General features: G+C 48.5%; 1 protein-coding gene across 4 annotated transcripts in view; it reads right to left on the bottom strand.

Annotated features, from left to right (window-relative positions):
• ptprub (protein tyrosine phosphatase receptor type Ub) overlaps positions 1-20,996 on the bottom strand; it is a 115,229-nt gene that overhangs the window by 46,273 nt on the left and 47,960 nt on the right. For all 4 annotated transcript variants that reach the window (XM_029128034.3, XM_029128035.3, XM_029128036.3 and 1 more), the window contains exons 3-5: positions 10,402-10,673; positions 3,678-3,759; positions 1,570-1,685 (exon numbers count right to left, since the gene is read on the bottom strand). In XM_029128034.3, the coding sequence (XP_028983867.1) occupies positions 1,570-1,685; positions 3,678-3,759; positions 10,402-10,673 (470 nt within the window). The remainder of the gene's footprint in view (positions 1-1,569; positions 1,686-3,677; positions 3,760-10,401; positions 10,674-20,996) is intronic.

Genomic DNA, 20,996 nt, shown 5'->3' with positions numbered 1-20,996 from the left:
ATTGGACTTAATGCATTAAGGTTTAATCAGTTTAGCACACAGGCCGATGGACAAACAGCAGAATGCAGACTTAGTTTTCCTGAAAAACAAAATCAGGTGAAAATGACCAGAAGGCAACTGCTGGATAAAACATGAAGCAAGCAAAAAAGGGAGTTTGGCAGGAAGAGACACAGTGATAGAAAAAAAAAAAAAGAGGCGAAACACACAGACATTCAAATTAATGTTGTATGATGCACCTTGCTGTTGCACCGTGAGAAGCATTTCTCACATTGTTCCACGCCATTAAAACCACCAGCATCTGTCAAGTCCACCTAGCTGCAACACAACACATCGGATCTGACGCTTTTTCTCATGTTTTCGGGCCTTTTCTGCTTGCGTGAAACGCTGAACACGAATCTCGGCTCGTCTGTTAGATCTGCCCGTTATAACAGACTCCAAAGGAGATGTTGGCCTACGCTAGGCCATCTTGGCCTCTGTTGCACATCGCTGGCCTGCAGAAAACCACGCACCACACAAACGGCAGCCGGGGCCTTCACAAACAAACACATAAACACACAGCCACTCATTAGGGTTAAGCCGGCGGCAAATCTTGTGACCACAAGAAAACAAAACCCTCCGTTTTACGACGTACGATGGGGATTACGGCAAAAAAAAATGAAGGCACCAGACCTCGTTGTGTTACATAAACAATCGGGCTGCAGCTAATTGGCGAGGAACCAACCAAACAATCTGTTGATCTGGCAGGAAGGCGCTGGACTGCGCTGCAGCTGAAACAGCTGGGACGATGAAAAGGTAAGGGTGCGACAGCACGGAAAATGAGATGTGACTTAATATGAAGGAATGTGATGGCAAAAGGTGAGAACAATCCAGCGGCCCGCGGATCTCGTTAACGCAGCTTCCTGTTTGGCTACGAGCGTAGTGATGATGGTGCTTTAATCAGGTCGAGCAGAGGTCGGTTCCCACCAAAGGTAGGGACCGAGTGGCCCCGCTGACCTTCAGCGCGAGACGCGTCCGCAGCAACACAGGCTTTGAATGGAACAATATGATCCAATAAAAAGGGAACTTTTCCAAGGCAGTGAAGTGAGAAGGCTTCGAGGCCCCCGTGGCCTTCAGTGCTTTACCACAAGCCTCACCTCAGCACAAACTCATCTGGCACAAATAACCATTCAAAAACAGAGACGACCTTGAAATAGTTCTTTGTCAGCATTTCTGTTACTCGTGATTAAAAATGTTCACTGACCAGCGCTTTCTTTTTAGGTAAAGTATTGGAGGAAAGTCAAATATGTAAACGATAATATATGACACATACTGTATGGACTACACAACACACAAGGCAAGTATGTGAACAACATTCAGACATAATAATCCCAAAGACAAAGACCAGAAAAGCTGCAGCAGTTTGTGGTCACTTGTCTCTGAAGGCTGTGCTGCTTCTCTCCTTTGTGAAATGAGTACAGGACACGTCTGTAACCAGAGTCCCACTCTGTCCTGATCCGATCACGACCTGTGGCAAGTCCAGAATAAACCTGTTTCAGTGTAAGCGGTCCCACCGCCGGTTGCTCCACTGACCTCCAGCAGGAACTTCTCAGCCTCCGACGCTCTTCCAGCGGCGACACACTGGAAAGTGGCATTTTGCCCGGCGTTGACCTCCTCATCTCCCAACCTGGAGAAGTGCGGCGCCTTATCTGGAGAGACAGGCAGACACAGACACAGAGCCAGATCAAAAGGCTCCATTACCTCTCAGCCGCGCACAACGGCAGTCAGCCACAAGGACGTTTTTTTTCTAATTCATAAACAGGGATTTCATGCGTTTCCGCTCGACAGAGCAGGAAGCTTTGTTCAGGGTTAGTTCATAATTAACTTAATTTCAGCAATTTTAAACTGGGGACATAATGCAGGAAAGTGAAAAGTTATACACAACATTAAACTAAGCGATGAGCCTCTCTACCAATTTTAACATTAACTTATTTTCTAAGTCAATGAATAATTCACTTAATATAAATTTAGAGAAGTGTTAATGCATACTGAAGGACGTAACTGCTCCTGGCAGTTTGGAAAATGAACCTTTGAATTCATCCGCAGGAATAAAATGTAAATAAAGAAAAACAGAAATAGAAACATTATTTTGTATTTCTGTTGATCCTTCTGGTGTTTTTGTGCGTATATTTTTGTTCAACACACCAAAGTTGTTGTGCAGTGTGCTCATCGCTACGACAAAACGACGGCATCAGATTTAAACCCGTCTACAGACGAGCAGGATGTAGGAGTGACTGAGAAGCCACAGAGCAAGCGTCAGCGCTCCACATTTGGACTAATAATGTCCCAGCATGCAGTGGAGCTGCCAATGAGTCAGTGTGTGGGAGTAGCCCTCTCACCCAACTCTGTGATTAACAATGGAGCAGTGAGCACCGGACCCCCGGAGAGGCGAATCGCTGGATAAACGCCGGCGGCGCGGGCTGGGAGCAGCGGACGCGTCACTCTCAATGAGTGACAGGCAGCGATGGCGGAGCAACAGCCAAACCGAAGCATCGGGGAGAAGCGAGCGCTCGGGTCTCACTCGCCTCCTGCTCGGTTCCGCTCCACTCCGAGGCGGGCGATAACAATTTGTTGACGGTGTCTGTGTATGTTAAGCAGTGAGCCTACAGGTGGCTGCGCTCCCTGTGAGTGACGCTCCCTCCTTAGATTAATTCATAATTCATGCCTCAGAGCCAAACATAAACAAACACGGAAATCAGTGTTAATGGAAAAAAAAAAAAAAAAAAAAACAGGCCTCACGCCTGGCAAGAAGAGCAGCGTTACGGAGCTAAAGGTGTCAGATCCTCAGGACTCTTAACGTGATAATATTTCATTCCACTGCAACACTGGTTGCAGAGTCAAAGACTAAGACGCGGGAGAGTTCAGCAGTAATGTCAATCGTGCTCTTATCGGAATTGTTTTTTTAAAACTCCTCCTTTACGGAGCGACGCTTCTTTTTAGGGTTTCACATCTCCTTGCTGCCAACGCGTGCTGGCCCGTTGCCACGTCGTACGGCACGCTCAGGTCCTGATGAGAGTCTTAATGGTTTAATGGGCGCTGAGGGAGCGTTCAGGAGCAGCCATCTGGTGTCTCTGGGAGGAACGGGGCGGCTGACTGGGTGGCAGGCGTGCGGTGGGGGTGTGAACCAATCTCACAGCTGGTGCCTGTGTCACGAAACCGCTGGTGGATTCCTCCCTCACACACCATGCGCAGAGTCCAGCCCCGAACACAACAGTGGTAGCGCTGAATGTGCAGTGTGGGAGCAGAAGCTCCGAGCCGCTGTCTGACCGGGTGTTGCGTTTGAGGGGGAAAAATAAAAGAAGCGCGCGTCTCCGTCAGGCTCGCGAACATGAAGCGCAGTCGAGAGAAGATTTCGCTGATTAACAAATAAATTGAGCTGTCAAACAGGGCTGCAGGCGGAGCGGCAGGTGTGGATTCGGGTGGAAGGGAGTGTTGGCATTTGGGTGTCACAGCGTTTTATTTAGCGACGCCGTTGTCGCAGGACGCCTGAGGACAACCTGCGACACTAATAGAAAAGGTCAATCAATCATTACTCTCCTCCTCCCCTAGTTATGTTTCACGCCATTTGGAAAAAAACACTGCACCTTTATTCCCTCCAGCATCGTGTGTAATTGCTATCCATTGTCACAAGTGGCACTTACAGCAGGGGTAGTTGAGCACCATGATGTCATCTATAGCAATGTAGCCTTGCCGCTCCCTGGAAACAGTCGCCTCAATCAGAACCTGTGAAAGCGAACGGAAGGGGGGGGGGGGGGGGTGAACACATGAAGAGGATTAATTCATGAGCGCGGCGGATAAAACTATACACTCGTGACTAACCAAACGCTCTCCAAGCTCAAGTGCGAGAGCAATTTCACAAGGAACACTGAGGTCTGTGCGGATTCCGTTGCGCTCTTTTCCCTTTCGGTGACAGGCGCATTAATTACAAACAGGCCCATCACTGCATCGTTTCACATCTGCTGACCCAAAACAAAAAGCCAGACAATGAGAGAAATGGGGGGGAGGATAGACCCATATAAATAGAGAGATGGATCTACTTTGCCTCAGTCCGCGGGGCCGAGAGGAATAATAGCTTTAGCGTGAGGCACACAATGTGGCGCCTGAGTCATGAGCCCCATTTTACACTTAGGATGCAGGCTGCTGTGAAGCCATAACGGCAGATAATACAGCTCGGACAGGGCCACGGGACCCAAGGGAGGACGGGCTCCCTTTGCATCCTATGGAACAATAAGTTGGACGAGCAGAGGCTTCTAATGAAACCTAATCAATATCAAATCACCGTCCTCTGGAATGGTGGGAGACTTATGAGACACGGGGGCGATGTTTGTTCTCGCGGCGGCAAGGACGGTCGCCGGCGTCCAAGCCTGATCGAAGGACAGCTCTGACTTATTGCTCATCATAAGCCTCCGACCGAAGCGTTATGACACGGTTCCTATCACTGGCTCTTGATTTTTACTGAGGCCGCTACGCACAAATTATCCCACATCCTTCGGGTTGCTGCCGCTGCTGCATCTTACGAAGCACGTGTGGGAAAATACTGTACTGTTCCAAAAACACAAACAGACAAACAAACATCCTGGTCCAGGCAGAGGCAGCAGAGTGGAGTCAATCTGATCTGACTGACAGCTCACAGACAGATAAAGTCATGATACTGACTAAATTGCAGTATATATGTTTGTAATGTACAGTGTGTACATAACACAATAAGATTAATAATGATACAAAACCTACATCAGCAGCAAATAGATTCAGCTGTCTCTAGATGAGATGTGAATATACTTGTCTTACTGTACTGTAAATTTGCTGCAAATTAGTTTTTTTACCAAGCAATAGATTTGTATTAATAACAAAACAACAGTACAAAACCAGCTTAACATCTTGAGGCAACCCCTTAACCTGTGGTGCATGATATCCAGACTTCTATCCAGAGCTATGACAGGCAGATTCACTTGTGTCTGCACATCGGAACAGAAAGCCACAACAGCATCTTCAGGACCTCTGGCCTCCCACAGTCAGCAGGACAGAGACGGCGCCGCCTCCCTGGACTGGGAAGGGAGGACATGACAGCAGCCACAATTGGTGTGAAAGCCGCCCGGGCGCCTCCACGGACACGCTGAGATGGGATGTGAGGAGACTGAGGTCAGCTCCGAAAGTCCAGAAGGAGACCACGTGTGTGGAGAGCGGGGGTGAAAGGCAAACCGGAGGGAAAGGTCCTGGCTGCTGGGTCTCAGCGCTGCACTGTGACCCTGCTCTGTCTTTAGCAGGCTGCGGCTAATCTCCTTCTGCCAGAGTAAATTTTGCTGTGGGAGGCTGCTGGACCCTGAGCTGGAAGACGCCTCCTACAACACGTGATGCTTCCATTGCCGCTTTCCACGCGTTCAGCTCGGCTTCCTCCAACGCCTGCATAATCAATCCCCTTTCTGTCGCCTTTGTCTGTGCATCTGCATAAACATACAATATTTAGTGCGATACGCTTCAGTGTGTTAACCTGAATGAGCCCTGCCACTGAATAGCATTAACATTAGCCACAAAACACTGATTAGGCCTAATGGCATACAAGGAAGACACAAACTTGTCTTCAAAGTCTAATTGAAGGTGTTATTACTCTCTGCTGAGCTAAACCACTCAATAAGAGATTGATTGCTAGTTAATCCTCAGTCGCCTTAGCCATTAGAATAGCAGGTTATTAAGAGGAAGTCATTTGTTTCAATAAACAACCTCCCCAAATTTTTACTGAAGGACACTTTGCTTTATTCTAATGACTTGGTTACTTGTTTTAACAAGATGAATGCAGATCTTATCTTTTAGATAAAAAATAAATGAATGAAGGTTTGACATAAAGTGATTTATGGCTGATATAAAATGCACATTAGTAGAACATATTATATTACTCTGTGATATTGGCTTTTAGAAGCAGTTGTAATGTATACAAATCACGAGATTTATCTGGGCCTATAAACCAGCTTTCGCCTCTTCCACTCCGGTCTGGAGCCGCCATTAGATACAGAGGGCTTTTACTCACCATTAGATGCAGTCATAGATAAATACCCCCCTGTAAATATTCACAGACAAAAGGTTACGTGCTGAAGTAAATCTGCTCAGGTGGAAAATGCCAAAGGATAACAGTCTGTGTCTGAGAATATGGTGCTGAATGTTTTCCACAGTCATGCTCAGCTTGAAGGACTCTGAGGAAGCTGCTGCGGGGAAAACAGGAGATATCATCAGACAAAGCTGAGACTTTAGGATTCTCGTTTACAAGCCTTTGATGTGCCTCCCTCGTGCGGCGTTGCTCTTTTTTGTTTGCTTTTAGAAATTACTTTAATACGAGAACACGACGCGCCAGGAGAAAAGGGCAGGTCTGGTTCAGGCTGCAGCCGGATGGAGAACAGACGTCACACACCGCTGAGAAGAGTAACACATCTAGCTCAGTTCGTCTAGTAACTTAGCATGAAGGAGCAGAGGTTGGGGAAAACAGCTGGAATGGTTCTACCCAGAGGTTTGAATAGTCAGCACCAACCCTTCAAAGATCACTAATTAACATTCCAATACTCGCTGCTTGATGACGCTGGGAGATCACTGCGCACGGAAAAGGAGGCTAATCGCCCATCTCATAATGCCCCGAACGCATCGCTTTACACTTTTACTCTAAACCGATTAATCAGATGGCAGTCACGCTAATTAGGGGAACTTGAATATGCTGCCAGGCTGTTGTACCTTTGGTGGGATTCAGGCCATCTGCTTTAATGCATGCAATATTTATGCTAAGCCAACTTACTTGACAATAAATGAACCATTGCTTGGCACTACTGTAGTTTTATATTTAGCCTGGTAACGACTTGGTTCCCAGTTCTTCTTCATAGGCAGCAATATTTTGAAATGTGAACCTGAATAGAGTGGGCCTAACTTCACGCCTGGTCTCTTTTTGCACAGAGAAAATTCCCAGTGTCCTAAAACCCACCACTTTACACCATCTGAGCACATGGTGGTCGTGGTGTCACGGTATAAGAGACGGGCGCTGCACCTGCTCACCGCTCCACATTTGTCCGTGAATTATCTGGCAGCATGTTTTGTGTGCGCAATTGAGAGAAATTACAATGATTTTAGATGGAAACCATCCTCTGTGCAGCGTGTCAGAGTTGTTATTTCTGTCCTCACCAGACGAAACAAGACAAGCACCAAGAGAGAAAATGAGCTAAAGCCTGCAGACCACCACTTTTTGCCCTTGGTGTGTTTTGGTGCGATTACAGTGTTCAAGCCGCACAAAACAAACCAAGCAGGAAAATCAACTGATGTCGGTGTAAAAGCATTTAATACTGAGACACAAGCAGCACGGGCAGAATGAACAGCTGCTCTCTCTCCTGCACTTGTGACATGCGAATATTCTATCAAAGAGAAAAACCCAACTTCCAACCTTAAAGCAACAGCTGCAACAGGTGGGGATGTGGTGAAAGAGGCTATAAATAAAATACCCAATATCAACAGGAGGAAATAGAAAAAGGTAATGCAGGACAAAAAAGGCAAGTTTGAAGAAGATTCTGACATTTGGAAGGAGTTGAAAAGAGAGAAGAGAGCAAGTGATGGTAAAGAGGGGAGGAGGACATGTCTCCGGCTCTAGTTGGCAGTCTTGGGAGGCTGGATAACATCTTTAATATTTGATAACAAGGTTCTCCAGCTATTGCAAACACGTCTACCAATGAGGAGGAGAGAGAAATACGGCAACGCGCACCAGACGTAGACGCCATCGTCAGACATCTGAAGGTGATCTTGCTCTGTGATGATTTCCACCTCATAATCCATCGAACTCCAAATCCCAATTTCACAAGTCTAAGAGGAGGAGGTGACATTTCTGTAATGCTTGTCGCCCCTGATGATAATGTTGAGGTTGGCCTGATCCAAGAACATGAATGAGCTAAGAGAAGTAAAGCAAGGCTGCGTGAAAGATAAAAAAGTTAAAAAACCAATAATAACTCTCCGGCAGGTGGAGAAACCAGATGGGAATGATTAGTGTTCAAATCATATTAATCCTCTCAGTTTTGGTGATTATCAGAGAATTGCCCTGACTGTTTTTAATTAGATCCCACAATGACATTTTCGTGGCGCTAACCGCGGCTGCGACTGCTGTAAACAAGGTATTTCATTACACCCAAAATCGTAAAAGGAGCAGCCTGGAGAGCAAGCTCACATCTGTATCTGCGCGGTGCAAAAGGCTACGCTGACATTTTGTATCCCTGTGCTGCAGGCGGGGAAATACAAGCTCTAATAATGGCCTGAAATCTAATAAGGTGGGAAAAAACCCTGCAGATTTGTGAACCTTCTAAAAAAACGTGTATTTTCCTGGGATTCATTTTACTCACAGCCGCTGATACGAAGCTACTGGATCATTAACAGAAGGAGCCTTTTGCCAGTTTCAAAACAGCGTAAATCTGCGTGCCTGTCACATAAAACCCAAACTGATTCATTAGACTGACACTGATCTGGTGCAGCCCCAGTAACAAAAGCGGCAGCTGCCTGTGCTTTTATTGTGAAGAGTCTCGGATAGAATTGCTACTGTTCGTGTTTACCCGCGTTCACCTCAAAATGCTATTAAGTCAAGCGTTCAGCTCGTCACCTCGCCGCTGGGATTTCCTCCGCTGAGGCCACTTCCTACGGCGGCTTTGCGCCGGGAAGTTTAGGGTCAGTTTAATTAAAGTTCAAATTAAAGTTTGAAACGTGAAAGGCAGAGAATGGCTCAAACAGGCTTATTTTGCATATTGTTCTATTGTGTGTCCCACAATATTAGCAAACCCTAATCAAATCCAATCCACAGCAGTGTGTCTGGGAGTCTGTTTGTGAGTGTGTTTGTGAGTGTGTTTGTTAGTGTGTTTGTGAGTGTGATGTCCTGTCTTTGGAGCCGTCTCCTCCTCATAAGCCTCTACTCCACACAGGCAGCCTCAGCGCACATACTGTATGACTCACCTGCAGTATGAGCCACCACTGTTTACTGGATGATACGTACATGAAAGCGTCACGGAGGCGCTGGCGGGGGTTCATGTGTTTTTACAGCGCCCCTCTCTCTCTCTCTCTCTCTCCCTCTCTCTCTCTGTGCTGAGCTGCGTTTTGGGGGCCTGTGACGCGTCCATCAGCGGCGATGGGCTCTTTAGCGAGACATTCGGCTATTTTTACAGGCGTCCGTCACTGTTACACTTCCAGCACGAGAGCAGCAGCGACAGTACTATCACTATTAATAATGGGGGGTGTTGTAAAAGTAACGACTCTGCCAGCAAAGACCTCATTATTTGCTGTAAATGAACAGAAGTCGTCGCTGGCCTGTTTATGAGCGACGCTGACTGGCAGTGGCACTGATTAGTCGCGGCTTCAGTCGTCTCGCAGGTCTAACAGAATATTTCTTTCTCCGGGTTTCATGCAGTGGTTTGGTTAAGGAACAATATATGCAGTTTAAATAATTCCACCACACGACGAGGATTCGTTTGTTTGCGTTTAAAGGGAATATTTGCATTTACAGCATGTTTTTAGCTTTAGTGGAACAAAAGTGAAAGTAGCTTGTTTGCTTAAAAAAACACCTGTAATTCCAACCCACTACCATGATGCTCCTCGTATGTTCAATCCATAGAACTGCTGCCTGGCAACCTCACACTCCAGGAAATTACAGCGTCCAGCCAAGAATAGTCCAGCAAATTTCCCTCTGCCAAACTACACACCATGTTGTTTTTGCACTTCATTATTTGTAACAAGGAACTGGATTGTTTCGCCTTCGTGCTGACCGCTTCTTTCTATTTCCATGTTCTTAATGCTGACTTCTTACTTAACAAGCAGGCATGGTGATGGGAAGAGGTAAATATTTCCCAAAACGTCTTTTTGGGCCCTCAAGGCAGTCGTACTGTACATAGTAGCAAAGACGCCACGGGGGGGAAAGCATGTTCGAATATTGTTCTCAGGAGGAGCAGTGGATGCTTGTTGAGCCGTCCCTGAGGTGTGTGGGAGGTTTTTCTGTTCGGCCCGATTCAACCCTGGTTGATGCTGGTGGAACGGTGTCGCCCTACATCTGGTCTCTGTTCAGCAGACTGCATTATTTACATACAGTAGTGAAGGTCACATCCTGCAGAGCCGAATGTAACGCTGTTAGCAGCGACTGACAGTTGATGAAACACACACTGCTCAACTTAATTGCCTTTTGACAGCTCTGCAGAGTTTGCTGAAAAAAACAGAAATTGGATTAACGGACGGACACCCCTACAGCTCACCTGACCGTCCTGCAGGCGCCATCTGCTTTAGGCAGACGCAGCAGGTGAGCTCTACACAGCAGACGCACCCGCGAGGGCCCTCGAGTACAGTATCAACCCCCAGCTAAGAACGATGAGCCGGTACCTGGTATTCGTTGGGCCAGAAGGTGCTGACGGCCAGCTCCACCTGGTGCCACTGCTTGGCATGCGAGCCGGACGCGTTCCACACGGGGCTGCCGAGCGGGCCGCCGTTGACCCGCACGTACGCCCGCAGGGCCCCCGGGCTGTGGCCGTCGCGGCTGTACAGGAAGTAGCTGAACTGGACGCAGTGCGTGTCGTTCTCGCTCAGCGTCTGCAGCAGCAGCTGGGCGCGGTGGCCCACGGCATGCTGGGAGGAGTTCACCAGCATGTAGGAGCCTGGGGAGAAGCAGAAGGAGGCAGTTATTCCTGAAACACACAGCTTTTACTCTTCAGCGCTCATATTCACCGTATCACGTGTGATGATTGTTTTCAGAATAAAGCAATTAAATAACTCTGTGATCGCGGCACTCTTGACACAATATTACAGTAGGTGGTTAAACTGATTCTGAATAAGTGAAGTTAAACTTCACTAAGGGAACGTGTAATTTAATTACTTGAAGAATAATCATTCATCACTGCAGTTAAAATGTTTTAATTTTGCCGAATAAGCAGCATTGTGTGCATGGCGTTTGTCTAATCGTTACAATCTTCAGGTGACGTGAAGCTTTGAACCACACCGCTGAGGGATTTGTGCTAAGTAGACTCATAAGAACCAAGGCAAACATGTCATGAAAGCTTTCAACCACTTTTAGCAGGGTGAATCCCAAAGAATGAGAATGAAAGTATTCTCCAGCAGCTCCGTGCTCCGCGTGTAGGTGGGTGATAAGAGGAAAGAAAAGCGCCGGCTTCCAGACGCAGAATGAGAGAAGGAGGCGGTTTTCCCTCTGCAAGGTGATGCAGAGGTAGGAAAAAGACCCCCCCCCACCCCCCACCCTCCAAAGCTGCGTCTAATCAGGATAACATAACCCCATTGCCCTTTGCCTAGCATCTGTCCTGCCTTGAGTCGGTGCCCGCTAACGTGATTAGCACTACAATGTTGGGAGACCTTCCTGTGTACTCACATAATCAAGCCTGTTGTCTCTGTGCTCCAAGGTCTTTCTGTTCCCAGTCAGAAACGAGCCCGGGAGACCAGACAGTCACAGCCTCGGCGCCAGGTGTCCCCGAGACATCTATTCTCCGCTCCGACGTGGGAGCACGTGAACGGCGAGTCGCCACGCACGCGTGCAGGTCTGCGCCTCCACGCGCGGACACGTCCCGGCAGCTCACCGCAAGCTAAGCACTAGAGGCTTTAAATAGAGAACTCAGGCCCACAAAAGACTTGTGTCTCGCTTTGACCCGATGGACTCGTCTGGATCCTCACCAGCACCGACCAGCGGCTGCAAAAACACTAATTATCTCTTCAAGTGTGAACGAGACAAAATGCCTGAATTCACAGGCTGATGCTTTCCATAATGAGATTGAGATTCACAGCACTTAACCACAAGCTATAAAGAAAGTTAAACTGAGGAGAGGCCTGGTCATTATCTTGAGGCCAGAGTGTGGCCTTTGTTTCAAAGCCCCATTGCCTTTCAGCCCACTGTCAACAGCCTCTTATTTGTGTCTTGGCCTGGCTGCGCGTCTCAGCGGGCTCCTCTGGGTTTGTGGGTTTGCTTAATTAGACCTTTCAGAGTCCCGCTCCTCTCCCGCAGCCTCCTCCCTGCTGCCTTACATGCACGCATTCATATCACCTGGGTGTCGACAGCTCACTGTAAGGTTGCAGCACACGAGGACGCGCGAGCTCGTTACAGGAAAACTACTGTAGGAGATTCGAAGCCGGAGTCGTTTGAAGTCTATCAAAGTAGCGTGCTGCATTCACTGTCCACGAGGTGCATCAAATGTTCATGAATTAAATATTGTGACAAATCAAACTGAAGTCTTGGATGCGCAGTGATGCTGTGCACTTGACAGTTTGCTTTAATGTGACGACTTCACAAAAGAACTTGAATTTTGTATCTGTAAGCAGATTTTTTTTTCTGTATATCAATGCAACAGTCAAGAAGAACCTAATTGCTGAGTAAGTAACTTTGTCTGTCACTGCATCCAGAAATGCAGAATGAAACTTGTAACCTGTGATTAAAGTTGAAAATGCTTAAATGTCAGAGAAATTCAATAGTTCACGCAAATTACTGTACCAAACCACAGATTTTCCTTTTTATTACTTCTGAGCAGGTAAAAGAACGTTGTTGTGCTTTGATTGAACTGCTGTTCCAACCATTTGGAAGTATTTTGAGTCTTTTAGCATCATACGAGAAAAACACAGGTTCCTATAAAAGAGCAAACGAAGGGCGACCTTGACGTTGTCCAATAATCACCTGCGAAGTGGCCCAACACACGAAAATGCGCTTCCCTGATGGACTGCACGAAATTAAACTTGAGGCCAGTCCATTTATCTGCACTGTAGGTTACGATGGGAACACAGTGAACGGCAGCTTCAGAAGAACTTCTTAGCTTTCATCAAGCCATTATTGGAAAGTATAGACGAGGTCAAAGCAACTGCTGCTGCCTACACAACCTAATGGCGCCGTCCTGCCGCTCGCTGAAAGCCCTGCGTTTGTGTGAAATGCAGCTCCAGCTCGAAGCCATGAGCCTGGTTTTTCACCAGCGTAACCTTCAGGCCGGTCCAGGTTTGTTTAGCGGGAGATGTCTGAACGTCGGCTCAGTGGCACTTGAGCGCACACTGTGTTCTTTTAACTCGCCCTCATTAGTCAGAGTAATTACATCATACAGCATCGCCGTGAAACCCAGACTACGCTTTTATTCAGACCGACGCCATGATCCTGCAAAATTCATCAGTTTCTGCTCAGTTTTCAGCTTTTATGTTAAATTCAACTGAATCTATCTCTGACCTCATTTAATGATTAAAAATGTATATTACATATTTATATTGTTCATAATATTTATATTTTCACATTTTACTCTTCTGATATTTTTTATTATAAGATAAATATACATAAATCGTGTTTGCCCAACAACACATAAACATCAGCTTTAATAAATGACACTCTGTGCTCTGTGAAATCTGATAAAGCCCCGTCCATGTATTGATGCCCCTCCCAAGGGCAAACAAACATCCATAACAAGATTATGAGTGATCCAGCACGCCATAATTCATTGGGAGCCCCGCAGGACAACGACCTGGCCTCAGGCTTCAGGTGACGCTGCGTGTGTCAAGACACTGTGGGCAAAGCAGGAGAAGGAGACTGACAAACAGGAGGTGGTTTGATGCTGTGCCTCGATGCACGTAAGCTGAGGTGGCGCCATAGAAAAAACGCTAGGGGACAAAAAAAAAAGGATAAGTGCAAATAAGATGTAGACTTATTATTGTGGGAAATGATAAAAAAAATCAGGGAGAGCTACATGAAAGCAGAGCAGGAGGCCAAAGCACATTTCTCATTATTATTTCCCCTCCTACATCAGGTCTTCCCAGCCTCTCTCTCTCAGCGAACCTTTGTTCCGCTGACATCCGAGGCCGGAGTCGCCGTGATCTCCAACACACGCAAAACCGTGAACGGAGGTCTGATCAAAGCGGGCTGTGTTTGAGTCTGAGCCGTGGCCGAGTCTCGGTCTCTCTTCACCGGGTCCCCTGGTTCTGCCACGCTGGATTCCCCGTGGCCCCGTGGCCCCCAGCTGTTTATTCTACGCTGTTTGCAATAACCTTCAGCACGAATGAATAAGTCAATAAGCGCCTGGACCTGGGAGCGACGGAGCTCCACCTCACGGCCTGGAGGCACATTAGCGCTGTGGTGCTGCGGCGCTTCGCCCCACAGAGAGAGCCTCACACGCGTGATCACCAGCAGCAGCAGCAGACATTAATGTGTTTATTACTCAGCACTTTACAGGCTGAAAACGAAGTTGTGCGCTTCTCCGCCCGGCTCGCTGCGTAATTTAGGCCCCGGAGTTCCATAAAAACCCAGACGGAGGCTTTGATAAAAGGAAGCCCGTCGTGAGGATGGACGAGCTCTCTGCCTAATGGAAGATCTCACACAGAGACGCAGCCACGATAATCACACGGACTTAACTGACTTACAGCGACGGCGAGGACGCTGACTCCACTTGACGCCCACAGCCTCCTTATTTATACCTCTGCTCCCACGCGTGTCGCGCCGTGGCGGACTGGGCGTCCCGTGGACGGCGCCGGCGCTGGTTTTGCCGGCGCCGCCGGATGGACGGGCGCTGGTTCTGCTCGGGGACGCGAGGCACTGACAGGTTTTCCACTCCCGGGGCCGACACACTACCTGGCGCGTGGAGCCTAATCTCATTTTCATCCTCCCCCCGACTCGTTCTATCATTCCCGGCTCCGCCTCTGTCATACTCGCTCTCGCCCATTCGTATCATTTTTCATTATCGCCGCCGTCATCCATCAAGCCTCTCCTCTCCTCCGCGACTTTAAGATATATACAAAGCCGTGAACGCTGGGTATTGACATTTGCTGTTCTTTCCAACAACCCGCCCCTCTGGCTGTGGTATTTTCCTCGACTAAAGATCAATTTCAAATGACATCTCCTTTATCATTCCTTTTCTAAATGTTAATAATGGGGCAGTATTCGCTTGATCAGCTTATCATTGCTCGTCGCCGCGCGGTCTATCCTGTTTGGAGGATTTAACAGCATCCTCATTCATCTGCACCCCGTGTGCTCATGTTATGACTTCAGCGCTCCCGAAAGCCTCATTTAAAATGCAAAACCAGACCAAAAGGTGACAGAAGGGAAAGTATTGGATTAAGCTGCACGGCGCCACGGGGCACTCTTAACCTTTTTACAGTGTTTTCTCCTTTGTCTACACCCTCAACAACTCATCCTCAATTCCTGCCTCCTCCACTTTATCTTATCCTCTCATTCCGAGCGAGGGCTGTGACGGGCTTCTCTGCAGGTCTTTATCGCCTCAAGTAGAGGACCAGTGGACCATTACCCGGGCCTCTGGGGACAGCCCGGCGCACGGTGCGCTAGCGGAGAGAGTAGGGGGCCGGCTCAGGGCTGATGCTCCAGCAGGAAATAAATGAAATACAAGCGCTGCTATTGTCAAAGTAGCCTCTGCCTCCCAGCATCTGAGAGAGATAAGGCCGCGTGAGGAAGTGGTGTTGTCGTCCTTCCGAGGGGGGAGGAGGGGGGGCGCGTTTTCTCAGCAGTCTGCTCGCGCTGACCTTTTGAGTTGTCCTTCAGGCAGTTCAGGATCAACTGCCAGATTTGCCCAGGAGAAAGAGGCGCATGAGGAAGTAAAGGACAGAGGGAAGATGTCCGCGTCCGTGCTCGCCTCCGTTGACTCGTCTCCTCGCGCCGCTTCTATGAAATGCAGCCATTCACGGCCATTTTGTGACTGTTCGGTGGGAGGAAAAAGGTCATTGTGATCACAACTTCTGTAAAACATCCCATTTACTAGCACTAAACTTAGTAATAGACTGGAATGTGCTTCATCTCTGACACCAGATTGACACCATGGAAAACAGGATTTGTCACTAAAATGCTTTCAGTATAATTAAATATTACACCCTATAAATTAAATGTGCTCTTACACCAGTTGTGTTGGTAGTTCAGTACAGGCACTGCAGGCATGGTCAACCATCCACTCTGTTGCCTAAACCCCATATAAACCCTAATAAGGACGAATCAGGCTGCTTATTCCTAATTCCAAACCAAAGCAACAGAGAAATCTCTCAGGATTAGCACAAACACTTCCTGATCACGCGTGTGCGCCCGTCTCACGCGCCGCATCTGATCCAAAGCCAGACAGACAGAGGTGGTTCTTGCTCGAGTCCTAAAAGAAATCCCTCACACAATCACCCAAATCACGGCCGTATGATGGAAATTAGCAACTTGCTAAAGCAGATTAGTTTAGCCTTATCTGCCAGAAATGCAGCTGATTATGATAATTCCGCATTTATCTTTTAATGTATTCTGAGCTCCTAAAATGCACAAGAGCCACTCGAAGCGGAGCAGTGGGGACAGTGATGAAGCGGCAGTGAGGTTTCTCTCTGTGGTCCAAGGCGCGATTTGCAGGACAGTTGTCGCGGCCGAGGTTCTCTGCTCCACAGCGTTTACAAGTCAAACTACACAGAAGGGCTCGCAGCCACGCTCTCACTCGTCTGATGGAGCGTGGACCTGATGGAGCGAGGCGTAAAGTCCTTCCTCCCTGCAGGCCGTGGCGTTTTGCTCTTCCACAGGGTGTGCACACACGGCAGGAAGGAGAAGGACCTGCCCCAGGGTGCTGAAGCCTGGTCAAAGGCCTGCTGTAGATAAGCCTGACTCCCACGCATCACCATGAGCACGGCCAAAGAGCAGGACCACACCGGGTTCTGCAGAACAAGCATGTCATAAGGCCCCGGAGAGCAGCACGGAAGGCTTTAGCAGATTACGCATGGTAATCAATGAACTTTAAGATCGTAAAAAGGAAAGTATTTTTAATTAAGATATGGAAAGAGTCAAGATGGGATCTATACATTCATTAGAGATTTATGTTTAGTTCAATATGTTTCCAAGACAGCAGATTTTTAAAAGACAAGCGTGAAGAAGCTCACATCCTGCTCAGGTGTAGCAGTAGCATTAGCATTAGCAGTAGCATTTTATCAGCCGGTCGTCACCTCCTGAGGTCACATGACTCAGCTCAAGACCCCCCCCCCCGTGACAAAGTCCAGTAAAATGGTTCCCAGTTCTCGTGTGTTAATCAGCTCAGTAACTACTTGGCTTCGTAGCCAAGTGAAGTCATGAAGCTTGAACATGTATCATCCCTGAGGTCACACCCAGCAGATGCTGAAACATGATGTAAAGATTACGAACCCTGACTTCATGAATTATTATTTGCATACATTTAGCTCTATGCACCCTAGACCAACTTCTGAGCGTGTTCAGACGTAACTCAGGTGCAACATCGCGGTTTGCGACAATGCACACATGCCTCTGCTTTGCTGCACTGCACCCGATCCCCGCAGGGGGTCCACACATCTGTGCTCAGGACGTGTCCATTCAGTTCCACTGCGACGTTCCGGCTCGTAAACCGTTCCCCCCGAGGCCCACGGTCGGTACCACACCCGCCTCCATCACGACACGGCAAAACTGCTGCATGCGTCCAGGTTCGAGGTTCTAAAGATCCCCTCAGAACCACTGACTGGGAATCTAATGGAACGCTTTCCTGTATGATCTACCAGAAAAGGAAATGAATCCGTGAATAAATGAATGAGATGTAATTTTGGTCTCAGTGGACGCTCACAGGCAGCTGCCGTTCGGGGCAGAAGACGATCCGGGGACAGACTAGTTTGCTGATTAGATTTTCATTAGCTCCTTGTTATCAATGACTGATCCCATTAACATGTCAGCGTGGCGACATGGCCCCTGTGGTAAAATGAGAGGCTTCCTGGGACGGAGGCCGCAGCCGCATAATAACACATGCCACCGCTTGGTCATCTGTCTTGACAAGAGGCTAATGAGCTTGTCCCCAGAAGGAATGAAGGACAGTTGGCAAACACTGACATGCTTAGGAATTATTCATTAATAAATTGGAGAAAAAAAAGGTAATTGTCCTACTGCACGTACTTGAAAGTTATTTGTAGTTTGTAAAGCTCAACATCACAGTGATTTAATTGTATGGCTGCAGGCGAGCTATAACCCAGGATATTACAGTCAACAGTGATAGATCAACATAATAAGCCATTCAAGCAAAACAACCCTACATACAAGCTGCTGCTTCTCGCTCTAAAGCTCCTCACAGTGACACAAACACACACGCATACGCACACACACACACACACACACACACACGCACACACACACAAACACACACACACACACACACACACACACACACACGCGTGCGCGCGCACACACTCACACAAACACACACACACACACACACACACACACACACACACACACACACACACACGCAGGTGTCAGCAGATGCAGGGTAAATGGCCTTCAGCGTGCTTTTTAGTAATTACTTCGCTGCTTTCCGCGTCCTCATCGCTGCAGTCAGTGAAGGCGTCCACCCACGCGCTCCTTCCCCAAACACTTAGGTCCTAACAAACCCGGTCGGGCTCTTCCCCGGTACAGTACACTGCAGCACGTCCACTATGACACGGCGCCTGCCACTCCTCGTGTCGTGGCGGCACAACATCGCACACAACTCCTTCGGCTTCGCTGAACGGCCGCGCGGCGCAGGAAGACGGTGTCCACGGCGTCGGAGGAGGACTTTAGCGGCTGATGGATGGACAGGTGCCAGAGTCGGCCCGAGACGAGGCCACAGTCTAGTGCCAGATAGATAAATGGGAGGCAGACACTGATAGGCCGCGGAGTCATCATAATGACAGGCAGGCTGGAGCCAGAGGCAGGAGACGGCAGCTCAGCCCATCCCACAGGTGTAATGTGCTTGTGATTAACTGTCAATCCGCTGTTTGGTGGGCAGACGTTCCATCTCGCTCACCGTGACAGCTACTGTAGCCCTGACCTTGGCCTGCACCAGGAACCCCACCGGCTCCTTCCCTCAGCATTTCCTCCAAGTCAATAACAAACACGCTCTCATTAGAAAGGTTGTTTCCCACTTTTCATGTGTGACAGACGTGAGTGTGGGTTCCATAGTCAGCTCAGCTCCCTGCAGGTGGAGGAACAGTGCTGGATATGAGCTTTCATATAGAAGACGTTCACACGTCACAGTAGGAGACCCACCGCTGTAAATAATACAACTATGCTGAATGTGTGCCATTCAAATGGTCCGACGGTAAATGCTGGTGCATTCATTTCATGGTTTAAATCAATTCTCAAATAAATAAAGTTGAACGTGTGGATTTGGATGCGTGTTCTGCTCGGCGGCCGTCTGTGGACGCCCACCGGGGCTTTTCGTGCACCAATGGACGCAGGCGACCGAAGACAGGTTCAGCGTCTCGCCGCGGTGGCCGACGGCGGCTTCGATGAGCGAGGTGCCACCGTTGGGCTTTTCCCCCCAATGAGAAGCCAAAGCGCCGCTGCGAAAAGCTGGAGACAGAAGCCGTTTCAAGCGTTCGCCTCGTTCCCGGAGCTCCTGATAATCCGCCCGCGCCGCTGTCAAGCGCTTTCATTGAAATTACTTTCTGCTGAGGCGGCAGTCCTCGTGCAGACTGTTGACGTGCCCATTGTGGCTTACACCCGGAGACGCCGCACCTCAACGCGCCGTTTTCACTTCTTCATGCGTTTATTTCATTTCTCGCCGCTCCGAGCGCCACAAATAGAGTTCCACTGGCCTCCATTACCGGGGGCGCGCGGACGCTCCGGCTGTGAGTTCTGCTTTGCAAAGACCAAGAACGCTCCACTTACACCTTTTATTTTGTTACACACCAGGCTTTGACCCCGAACAGAGACGTGGAGATTGGGGCGTGGGCAGAAAAACTGAATGAAAAAAAGCCAGCGAAGTGCACAGTAAGTGTTTCACTTCAAGGAAAGGCAGAAATGAAAAGTAACTAATTACGCTGTTCCTGCTTCACTGCTGTGGAACGTTGCTACTGAGGCTACCGCTGTCACCTCGCAGGTAAAATAGGAGTGATTTCAACCATTAGCTGTGGCTTTTTTCTCGTGCTCGCGCCTTTGTTGATTTCCTCCCACAGTCGCGAGGCGTGCGGAGTGACCTGACCTCAAACGGCGCCAGCGGCTTCCTGTCTCGCGGCATCGGCCCTTGAAGCTGCACAGATAATGGATGCATGGATTCGATCTGTCCCACGCGTGGCGCTTCCCTCATCGCGGCTGACGGCGACGGCAACAATGCGTCGCTGCATAAGTGTTGAAGTCAATATTGGTGCTGCAGCATTCTGGGGATGTTTTATGCAAATGAACGCACAATAAGCCGCTCAGCGACTGCGCTTGTCACTCGCCGAGGAACGCCGTTGTTTGAAAACAAACACCTGCTGTGTATCTGTGTCTACATAATGGAAAACTATGGCAACTGTGACGACTAATTATGCAAACAACGGATGCTGAATTTGCTCTGGTGGGTTAAAGCGGCGTCGGAGCCAAACGCCGCTTGTCCTGTGTGCTGATGTCAATCTGTGGACACAAACAAGCGTCCGCGGAGACGCCGCACTGCTGAAGACTCGCATTAGCACACAACACAAAATGCTGAGCCAGTTCAGACGCACCGTTTTTTTTTTTTTGTTTTTTCCATATGAAAGAGGTTTGTGTTTTTCCGAAGCTTGGCAGAAAGTGCGCTTTTCTTCTGCTGTTTTTGTTTAACCTCCCATCGATTACTACCTTTGCTGGCTGAAAGCAGAGTGCTTTTTTCCCCCTTTGTGGTGCCTGTCTGTGGTGTGACATCCTTGTCCTGACAACGAGACGAGGAGAGTGGAGGAGAAAACAGACAGGCAGGCGCTCAGGCAGCGAAGCTGCAACTCAGTTTTCATCGCGGTGACTTCGGTGCGCAGATGTGCACACTAAATACAAAGAGGAGTGATTAAAACAGACACATGAAAAAACAATATTCCCACGACTCGTCTCCCTTTGCCGCATGTAATCTCTTTCTTCTTCTGCTTTGCTACCTGTTTATTTAAGTACAGCCTCCGAAGAACAGATTGCGTTTTGTGGCTTTCCTCTTCCCTCTGTTTGCTTTGCATTCAATTAGAGCAGGTATAGATGGAGACGTCGGGGCTCCTATGCGGTAACAGCTGAACGC

The sequence above is a fragment of the Betta splendens genome, chromosome 16 (assembly GCF_900634795.4).
Source record: "Betta splendens chromosome 16, fBetSpl5.4, whole genome shotgun sequence".
NCBI classification, from domain to species: domain Eukaryota; kingdom Metazoa; phylum Chordata; class Actinopteri; order Anabantiformes; family Osphronemidae; genus Betta; species Betta splendens.
Note: the sequence above shows the minus strand (reverse complement) of the source record. Positions and strands in the feature narration are given on the sequence as shown.